At 41.1% G+C, this 10,419-nt stretch overlaps 1 protein-coding gene across 3 annotated transcripts; it reads left to right on the forward strand.

Moving 5' to 3' along the window:
• Positions 1 to 494: 494 nt before the first annotated feature.
• On the forward strand, positions 495 to 10,113 carry ganc (glucosidase, alpha; neutral C). 3 transcript variants are annotated; one of them, XR_011308059.1, is made up of 26 exons: positions 495 to 603; positions 928 to 990; positions 1,106 to 1,208; positions 1,516 to 1,643; positions 2,038 to 2,214; positions 2,294 to 2,315; positions 2,423 to 2,492; positions 2,667 to 2,763; positions 3,748 to 3,931; positions 4,269 to 4,413; positions 4,597 to 4,832; positions 4,917 to 5,043; positions 5,875 to 5,954; positions 6,037 to 6,180; positions 6,261 to 6,357; positions 6,456 to 6,557; positions 6,776 to 6,950; positions 7,368 to 7,436; positions 7,642 to 7,706; positions 7,800 to 7,876; positions 7,973 to 8,047; positions 8,212 to 8,325; positions 8,642 to 8,754; positions 8,898 to 9,001; positions 9,631 to 9,805; positions 9,968 to 10,113. XR_011308059.1 is itself a non-coding variant. In XM_069661156.1 (25 exons), the coding sequence occupies exons 1-25, from the start codon at positions 572 to 574 to the stop codon at positions 9,738 to 9,740; spliced, it is 2,709 nt and encodes a 902-aa protein (XP_069517257.1). In that variant the 5' UTR covers positions 495 to 571; the 3' UTR covers positions 9,741 to 10,113. The 3 variants fall into 3 exon arrangements, 2 of the variants coding, with proteins under 2 accessions (XP_069517257.1, XP_069517258.1); XM_069661156.1 differs by having other exon boundaries at positions 9,631 to 10,113; XM_069661157.1 differs by lacking the exons at positions 8,212 to 8,325; positions 8,642 to 8,754; positions 8,898 to 9,001; positions 9,631 to 9,805; positions 9,968 to 10,113 and having other exon boundaries at positions 7,800 to 7,892; positions 7,973 to 8,049.
• Positions 10,114 to 10,419: the final 306 nt, after the last annotated feature.

Here is a 10,419-nt window from a genome sequence, read left to right on the forward strand (position 1 = left end):
CCTGAAACTGTAATTTAGTGATGGTCCCTAAATCAGACCTCAGCCGTCTGTCGAGGATTCACTTAAATTTACTTCACCGCGGTAACGAACCCTTTTATCTTCCATTAAATGTAGTTTTTTTTTAATTATTATTTTTATTGATTTTTTTGCATATTAGACAGCTAGCTAGCATTACAAATCTACAACTATTTTTTAATAATACTGGAAAAAAAGTTAAGTTTCTTGTTAAGATAGTAGAATAAAATTTAAATAACATCTTAACTTTTCAAGAAAGTATAATTTTGCATGCTTTTCTTTCTCCTTGTCAACAGGAGGTAATGCCCAAGTACGCACTCTGGGTGGGCTGCTACAGGAAGTTTAGTTTGAAAATTCAAACCGGAAGCCCACATAGTGGTGTATTGAAAATCTCGCTCTCCGTGAAATCGCTGCTGCTGTCACAGTTATACCATCTGTCAACGTCAAAGCGAGCTTACAAGTTTTAGGATACTACAGTGCAATGTGACATATTGTAATGCACCAGAAGACCTCAACTGACTGTTAAAGATATTTTCGTTGCGTCTGTCTGCTGGAAATGGCGGAAGTGAGCCAACCCGTTGTTACTAGGTACAAACAACATGCTGTTTTTATATTGACCTTTGACTTTTAACCTGGGGTCTGTGTAGAATAAAAGGCTGTGCAGGACAATATAATTAATAATGTCTAACGAATGGTAGTCCGTGTTTACAGCACTGCAGGGCGGAACTATCCTACATATTGTGGGCAACTGTATTTGTCTTTAAGTTTATTAACTCCAAAAGCTACTCTGGCAGGCAGCCAGGCACTACATATGTTGAGGGTTTTTAAATTTGCGTTAATGTAGAGTGTTTTAAGACAGTTCCCAGCCTGTGCCTGACGTGCACTTTAGTTTTGTCTATGCTTGTTCCTCAGTGTCGTCCCTGATGATGAGGGGCAAGAAAAGTTTAAGAAGAGTAAACATGTTGCTTTTTACAAGTAGGTGTCCATGTCAATTTTATACACACTTTTATATTCACTTATACCTCACATAATCACCTGCAGTTAAGCTTATTTTGCAACAACTTTGTTGATGTTTATTGTCACTTCTGAGGCGACAGATGCAGGGTCCCAGCTTGCAGTATCGAGCCCTTTTGGACACCATGGTGCTCACAGAAAGTGGGGCACGTATTGAACTGTTGGAGCCTAACACACAGGTCTGAACACCAGTTTTAATGTAAATCTAAAAACAATTACAATAATTTATCATTAATATTACTTATACAAAAAGTTAGTGGTATTTCTCCGCTGTGCTAATGCATGTTCGTGAGGCTAAATCTCCATCTTGAAGTATTATTTAATCATGTAAATAAAATCTCAATTAAATCTTTTTATTATCTCTATTATAGTCAGTCAAGTGCATGAAATAACTTCCAATTCTAGAATGAATCACAAGGCTTGTCTTAATATTTACAACTTCACATAAATTCTACATTAAAAAACTCTTTCTTTTCCTTTTCACAGACCAAACTGCTTCTTTCTGTGTCACCTTGCAAAAATGACACTGTAAGGATATTAATAGATGAACTCAAGCCGATTAAGTCCCGCTACCGAGTTCCAGATGTGATGCCAGGGGAACCACAGTGTGAACAGTAAGATCTGCATCAGCGTCACCCCCACATTATGATATCTAGTTACACAAGTAATGTACCAAAAAAAATCCATCCCTCGTTGCTTTGATGCATTTAAAGCTTTGTGTCTGTGCTGTGTTGCACACCTTTGATTCTCATCTTATGTCCGTTGGATAAAGGACTCCATTCAGTCTGGTTTGCAGCTTTTCTGTGTTTGGTATTTCTCCCCTGTGTTTTCTTTTAGTATATAAGTCAAAGGTCAACATTTTAAACTAGCTTCAAAGTTTCAAATAAGGGTGCAGAATGTAACATGAATTGAGATACTTTTTCAATTGTTGGTTTGGCTTTATTAACAATGTCCTTTGCTGCAGTGCTTGGACAGCAGGTGACCCTTTGTCCCCTCATTACTCTGCAGGTTGAGAGTGGAGAGACAGTCTCAGGACTCCGTCACCCTTTCCTGGTCTTCAGGACTTTACCAAGTTTGCGTGTGGCGTTACCCGTTCCGACTGGAGATCCTGTGTGAAGACGAAGTGATGGTTACATTCAATTCTAAAGGCAAACTGTGGTTTGAGACGCTGCAGGATCCTCCAAGGTGAGGGTCTGAGGGACATTTGAAAAATCAACTCATAAAGAAGTGAATTTAAATCCAGAAATCCTTGTCTTTTCCACAGGACCACGTCTCATGGTAGTGAGGTAAGAGAACACCAATGCTGTTCAAACTGCAATGTAATATTACTCCTACTAGAAGCCTAATTCTGTGTATGAATGCATTTGTTCTTTTCTCGTTGTTCCCCTGACAGCTTCAAGAAGACCACACAAGTTTATTATGGAGAGAGACTTTCAAGCAGTTTGTGGATGTCAAAGCGAATGGTTCGTTTATGCTCTTTAAACATTTTATAAGGAAGGCTTGAAAGTAATTCAGTTCAAATAAAAAGACCCATGACATTCACTATCATTAAAACCTCATAGCTCCATTAAGACTTCAGGAAAAGCATCATTGAATACACAAAGACTTAAATAAAAAGACTTTGTTTCCATCTCCAGGTCCCAGTAGCATTGGGTCTGACTTCTGTCTCCATGGGTTCAGTCATGTGTACGGTCTGCCAGAGCACGCTGACGGCCTCCAGCTCAGAGACACCAGGTACATACATGTATATTAACAAAGTATGAGTAGCATTAAAACTTAATAAGAAAGTGTCGCTTGGGTAAATGGCTGAGAGGTACAGTAGTTCCTGGGGAGGGAGGAGGAAGTTATTGATAAAAGCTACTTTTAAGTGGGAGTTTGGCGTTCTAAAAACAGAAGACGCATGTTGGGCGAGCGAGACCTGAGTAGAAAAGCAGTTAACCAACCTGTTTGTTGTTTTTCCGGGGTCGCCTCAAACTCGGGTTAGCTGTTGCTGCGACAAGGAAATTAATCTGGGCTCCTTTGAGAGAGCAACGCCTCTTCCTCATCCTTCCTCCATTTGTCTAGCTACCCTGCAACGCTGTAGTATTTATTATATGCACACCAGGGCTGCGAGTAAGAATCTTGCAATACTATGCTTAACACAATCGAGGGGTTATGATTCGATGAATATTGCAATAAATTGTGATACTGTTGGGTGATAATTTTCACATTTTTCAAATCTAAACTTAGGAAAATTGTCAGAGTATTTAAACCAAACCACATTCATAAAATCAGAGTTATAAAGAAGTTTACTTTAATATGCAGAACAGTTGCATCTGCTTTTTTATTCATCAGAGTCCCTGTAACATTAAACATCACAGCACTACTTTTGTTCAGACTGAGCAAGAGATTAAAATCTGCCTTTGTCAGGGAACAAATAAAGAGCTGATGCAGTCACCAAAACATAAAAAGTTTATGGATATTTTCTTACACTCCTTATGGATTGTATTGACTAAATTACACTGATTGACTTTTATGTGTTATAATATATTTGCTCTTCTGTTGTTACTTTAATTACTTTGTAATCACTTTTAATTATGTGCTCTCCCGGCAATAAAACAAGCAATAGAATAAAAACAATAAGGGAGTGTATGCAGTGCCAACATAATATTCTGTTTTCACCAAATACAGCTTTCAAGTTTCAGTTTGTAATCATTTCTTCCACTGTTTCTTTCACAGAGACGGTGAACCGTACCGGCTGTATAACTTGGACGTCTTTGCCTGTGAACTGTACAGTCGCTTCGGCCTGTACGGGTCTGTGCCGCTGTTGGTGGCGCACAAACCGGACAGGACTTTGGGTTTATTCTGGCTGAATGCATCTGAAACGTTTGTGAACGTTAATTACAGCTCATCTGATCATCAGGTAACCTTTTTTTCATTGGCGTCTCATATGGTATCTGCCAACTTGTCTGTCATAGCTTGGTTTTCTAGGAGCTGCTACTAGATATTTCTTGATGGGAAAATAACAACAAAGCTACCTGGTAACAACCGCTGTCTCACCACATAATAAGGCGGGGGTAAGAATCCAGCCATGCAGACTTTTGTGTTTCTTTTAAACTCCTCCAGGCTGCAAACAAACAGTAAAAAAGTAAGCGAACTTTATTAAAGTCAGAATAGCTGTAAAAATGCAGAAAACCTTTTCCAGGGTAAACCATTTCACGAAGATGCATAACCACTTAATAGTTCCGTACCTCACCCAGGAGGACCAAACACCCCCAGTGAAGAGGAGGCGGACGCAGCCTCAGACTGACGTCCACTGTCTGTCAGAAAGCGGTTTGATTGACTGCACGGTTTTGCTCGGGCCCAGTCCTCAGCAGCTCTTCTCCCAGTATGCCCAGCTGACAGGTGTGTTTGCAGCATTTTTATTATGATTATTCGCAATTAAAGCTTTACCTGAAAAGTGCATTTAATCTGAAAAAGGTTTATTATGGAAAGTTTCCATGCACTTTTAGAAGTGTCGTAAATAAAATGTAAAAGAATCGGAAATAAATGCAGAAACACAAGCCATCTCTCCCCTCCCTCTGTCAGGATATCAAGCCCTCCCTCCTCTGTTTTCCCTCGGGTACCACCAGTGCCGCTGGAACTACAACGATGAAGCCGATGTGAAGGCTGTGGACGCCGGATTCGACCGCCACAACATCCCGTACGACGTTATATGGCTGGATATCGAGCACGTGGATGGAAAGAGATATTTTACCTGGGACTCTGCTCTTTTTCCTGATCCAGTCGGCCTGCAGCGCCACCTAGAGAAGAAGAAAAGGAAGGTTAGTGTTTAAATGCACCATTTAGTTTTTGAGTCATGTCACAAATTTAGGTCATTTATTGTGTATGTCTTCCTTATGTTTCAGTTGGTTGTTATAAATGACCCCCACATCAAGGTTGATCCTGATTGGTCGCTGTACTGTGAGGCCAGAGACGGAGGGCATTTTGTAAAGACCAGAGAGGGGCAGATCTACAAGGGCTCATGCTGGCCTGGTAACGTTTTTATTACTATAAATGTAGTTTTATTCAAATGTTAAGCATTACCTTTCGGGAAGACTAGGCTGACATAAAAATCAATCCTAATTCTCATTATCCCTTTATTATCTATACCGCTTATCCTGTTCAGGGCCTATCCCAGCTGTCATTGGGCGAGAGGCGGGGTTACACCCTGGACTGGTCGCCAGTCAAGGGTCACGGGGCTGACATATAGAGACAGACAACCTTTCACGCCCCAAACTCACATCTAGAGGCAATTTTAGAGTCACCGATTAACATGCAAACTCCACACAGAAAGGCCCCCTACTTCCAAACAGGGATTTGAACCAGGAACCTTCTAGCTGTGAGGCAGCAGCACATACCACTGCACCACCGTGCAGCTCTCTGATTCATTACAGTAGCCTAGTTAAAATATTATATCGAATGAAATGTTTTAAAGGGGAGGCAAATTTATTTATAACGCACCTTTTAAGACATAAAAGCAATTCAAAGTGCTTTACAGAAGGATAGAAATACATTTATTGATTATTGATTTTGTTTTGTTGTACTCTCGACATCATTGCAAATAAGGGCATGCCCTCAATCATTCCTCGAGATTTAAATAAAGGTTGAACGAATGAATGAATTAAAAACAAGACTAACAAAACAAGTACATGTCAATTAAAAGACAATTAAAACAAGAAGCCAAAGTAAGCAAAAAAACAGGTTTTTCAGACGGCAGGTATTAGCTTGTTCCACAGGTGGGGAGGAGAGAAACTAAAGGCTGCTTCACCTCAAATAACACTTGATTTTTACTCTTTGATAGTTTTCGATTCATTTCTCTCGTAGGTAAGTCCTGTTACCTTGACTTCAGCAGTCCAGACACTCGAGCATGGTACTCCAGATGTTTCGGCTTCGATAAGTACAAGGTCACTGGAATTCTCACCTTTAACAGCTATTAACTCTCAGCAGACTATTTGGCTGTTATTGACATGATTGTGTCCGATGCAGGGATCAACTCCATCTTTATTTGTGTGGAACGATATGAATGAACCGTCCGTGTTCGACGGGCCAGAGCAGACAATGCCAAAGGACGTAGTGCATTATGGGGGCTGGGAACACCGGGAACTACACAACCTGTACGGATTCTTCCAGGTGAGTTGGCATATTTAACGGAGTTCGATACAGATTGTCTCTGCAGAAAAGTCTTTACGGTTTCTTGTGTTTCCTCGCAGCACATGGCCACATTCGAGGGTCTGAACACTCGCTCAGGTGGCTCAGAGAGACCTTTTGTCCTCACTCGCTCCTTCTTTGCTGGATCACAGAGATTTGGTAAGTTTGTTGAAATTAAAGATAAACTCACCTCTGATTTGTTCATGGATTTATTCTTATCCGCACTTTTTGTGTGTTTGTGTTTGTTTGGGATGCAGGAGCGATATGGACAGGTGACAACGTTGCCACTTGGGAATATCTGAAGATATCGATTCCAATGCTTTTGTCTCTAAGTGTGGCAGGCATAGCATTTTGTGGAGGTGAGCTCAGTACTCTACATGGTGGATTAATTTGGTTTCTGTATGTTGAATTGTTTTTACCTTATTGGGAGTTTTTAGTACAGATAATCAAAGCACGTACATTATTTGTACCTTATCAACTTGTCTGAGAGTAACCTTTCTGGTATGTTTTTTAACACTTTTGAGTCTCACACTGTAACTCCCGGCCTCTCATATCCTTTTCCTCCTCTGTGTTCAAGCCGATGTCGGTGGGTTCATTCAGGATCCGGAGCCGGAGCTGCTGGTGCGCTGGTACCAAGCGGCCGCCCTGCAGCCGTTTTTCAGGGGTCACTCTGCAAACGTGACAAAGCGTCGGGAGCCCTGGCTGTTTGGAGAGGAAGTCACCGCTAAAATCCGCACTGTGATCCAGCAGAGGTACGCCTGGCCTGCCACACAGGGTTAGGAATAAGTCAAGTTTATTTATATAGCATATTTTGCACGACAGGCGCAGACTCAATGTGCTTAAGATTTAAAACAAAGGCCAAAATCATACATGACAAGCATATAAAATCGGAACATGAAACAGAACAAACCCCACTATGTACAGAAAATAGATAAGATAAAATAAGACCAAAGGTAAAAGGTATAGTAGTTGTCGAGCGCAGACAACGGCAAACCCGACACACCCCACCCAGGGTGGAGTGGTATTTTTTTAAAGGTTACCTCTGCTCTAAGTGAGCAAAGAAAACTCCTGCCGAGTCAGCTCGTCGATAAGAACACAATCACAGTCAACTGATGATCCCTGTAGCAGTAGTATGGTTACTTTATTATGCTTTTATCTTTGTTACTCAGGTACTGTTTGCTGCCGTACTGGTACACTCTGTTCCATCAGGCTCACACCTCTGGTCTGCCTCCACTCAGGTGAGTGTGCTGCCGCCTGCTGCTCAAAGGAAGTACTGCAGCTTGTGTGGTTTAACAACTTTAAGGCACTTACAGTCAATGTCTGTAGTGCTTTGCTGTTTGCAAGCATTAATTTAAGACTCAGTTGCTAGTTAAAAATAGCTAGACTATTAAAGAAAGGTTTGCAAAATGCTGAAGTAATGCTCGTTTATGTTAAACTGTGCAGACCTCTGTGGGTGGAGTTCCAGAGAGAACAGAGCACCTTCACTGTGGACAACCAGTACATGATTGGTGAGAACACCTTTTTATGTATGCATTACTTTTACACAGTGATAAGCAGTCTCATATGTTTGTCTTAGTCAAACAGTCTGTGATTTAATGTAGGAGGTGCTCTGCTGGCCTGTCCTGTCACAGAACCGGACGTTCAAGAAGTCAAAGTGTTACTTCCAGGAAGTGGTGAGGTAAATCAACCACCAGGTAACATATTTGTATCGTGTATTGTGCACTCATGATGCACCTCAGTGTTGATGTTATTATATTGTTTGTTTCTGCTTCAGGTTTGGTTTGATGTCCACTCTGCAGAGGTGTATAAAGGAGGCAGGACTCTGACTCTTCCTGTCACCCTCGACACAGTTAGTGTTTATGTTGATTCACACAGCAGCGAGGGGGGTGCGGGACTGTGATGAACCATTTAAAGAACAATGCTGGGAAAATCTGATCAATTAATGCAGAACTAACTGGTAAATTTAAAGCCAAATATTATATTGAAAGCCGACTTTGATTTTCCTCTGTGCAGGTCCCTGTGTTCCAGCGTGGCGGCTCGGTGGTCTGCAGGTCCACAGGTACAGGCTCCTGTACGGCTGATTTCCAGCAGCTGCCCCTTTCCGTCACTGTGGCTCTAAACTCTCAGGTAACCATCAGAGGATGTGGGAACCCTACGTAACAGTAGACGCTTGCCACACAGATGCCATGTGTAGTGCAGTCTTGTGCCTTCAGGATCAAGTTCACACTATTCATAAGGTTTTCCAGTGCCTGCTCAAATATTAGCAGGTTATGTTACAATCAAATACATTTTGGTAAAACCAAGGTGTAGCTGCAAAAAGTGTTGTCACTTCTGTTAGTTTGATCCTTATGTAAAATGATGCCTTTAACACTGGGGCCAAACAACCACTTAAACATTTGTATCATTTAATGAGAATCCTGACTGCAGTCGCGTCTTTCTGCAGGGCATCGCTGACGGTGAGTTGTACCTGGACGACGGCCACTCCTTTACTTATCGAGACAGAAAGGCCTTCTGCCTGCGCAGGTTCAGCATGCTGTCAGGCCGTCTGCTCTGCCGGTGAGTCATAACTCACACCTCCTAAACATGGATCCATTTTTAGATTGCCTGTAAAAGTAGCTAAAAAAAACCTCTTTTGGGTTGTTGAAGCGACCGACATGAGAGCTGAGAATTCTTTAATGATCTGTTGAATTGTCTCACAGTGCTGCAAGTGAAGAAGGAACGTTTGACTGTGATACCGTCGTACAGTCGGTCATCATCATTGGGCTGAAGAGCAAACCGTCCAAAGTGGTTGTGCATGTGTCAGGTGAGGAGTTCGCTCATAATATTCACAGCTGGACTGTCGCAACTTCAAAATCACAAGCACTTTTTGGAAAGACAGGGACAGCTTCGATTTCTCCTCATCATCTCTGAATTTTACATTTTGAGTTTATAATTTCATCATAGTGCTTTACTGTGATTGTTGTGCACATGACCAATAAACAGCTTAAAAATAATTGCTAATGGGGGCGCTAGTACAGAGGCTACAGTCCTCGTCCTCAACTCCCACCCTCATCCCCCACTCTCCCTTCCCCTGTTTCCAACACTATCTACTGTCCTCTCTCTCAAATAAAAAGCCAAAAAATAATCTTTAAAAAAAATTGCTAATGCACCAATATATGTGCTAGGACAAGCAAACCCACATTAGCATTCATTCATATCATTACATGAGAGGCTCAGGTGGTGTCAGCCTGAGAAACGGTTAAAACACCTTGCAGAAAAATGGCCACACATAGACACGACATTTTCATGCTGATATTTTTAGATCATTTTGCATTATACTACAATTATACAAGAAGAAGTCCGTTAAAAAAGGGCAAGGATATACATTTCTCGGCTGTTCCTGGTAACAAACGACAACAAAGAGAGCATTACTTCTTTTCTTTCTATCACCAGGTACTAAAGACACCTGTGCTGCATTTCAGTACACTGAGACCCGCTGCAGGCTGACAGTGAGCAACCTGAACCTCCGAGTGGCGACGGACTGGGAAATACAGATAGGTTAACTTAAGAACAGAAACATCTCTGACTCTCCTCCCTTTCTCTTTTATCAATGTAAACAAAGCCGAAGGTAAACCTCAGCATGTTTTTATTTGCAAAGTAAGACACTTGATTGAATACATCTGAAATTGATTCAAGACTTGTTTTATGCTGTTGACTGTAAAGTTGACAAAGCACCAGCTTGCACATACATAAATATTTTAATTCTGTTGTTTGTTTTAATTTCTTTTAGACCTTTGAAACCCAAGTTAACCGACTGAATCTGAGTCCATGTTCATAAAACCCCACGAGGAAAAAAAGGGACTTGTTTTAATCTGTGATCAATGTGATGTTATTTTTAATAATCAATGAGAAATGAATAAAAGATGTGCAACTTCTAATGCCACCTGATGCAACAGACCCTCTTTTTTTCTTTTGACGCTGTCATGCTAAGCTAACACCCGGTGACAAAGCTTTTATTTTGTGTTGGTATTTGTGACCTGACCTCGTCCCAGCCCAGATGTTTGCTTTAAGAGTGACACAACATAGTTCAATAGGAAATGCAGTTAATAATATAAACTTACCAAGATTATATTATTATGTACTTGTTAAATACCTTTAGTTTCCTGTAATGTTTAATGAGAAGAGGGGCGACGACAGTTATTACAGAGGCTGTGTGGTGTTAGTTTTTAATAAGCCGGTTGT

The sequence above is a fragment of the Semicossyphus pulcher genome, unplaced genomic scaffold (genome assembly GCF_022749685.1).
Source record: "Semicossyphus pulcher isolate SPU_LCO1_2020_fin unplaced genomic scaffold, fSemPul1.0.p SCAF_14, whole genome shotgun sequence".
Taxonomy (NCBI): Eukaryota; Metazoa; Chordata; class Actinopteri; order Labriformes; family Labridae; genus Semicossyphus; species Semicossyphus pulcher.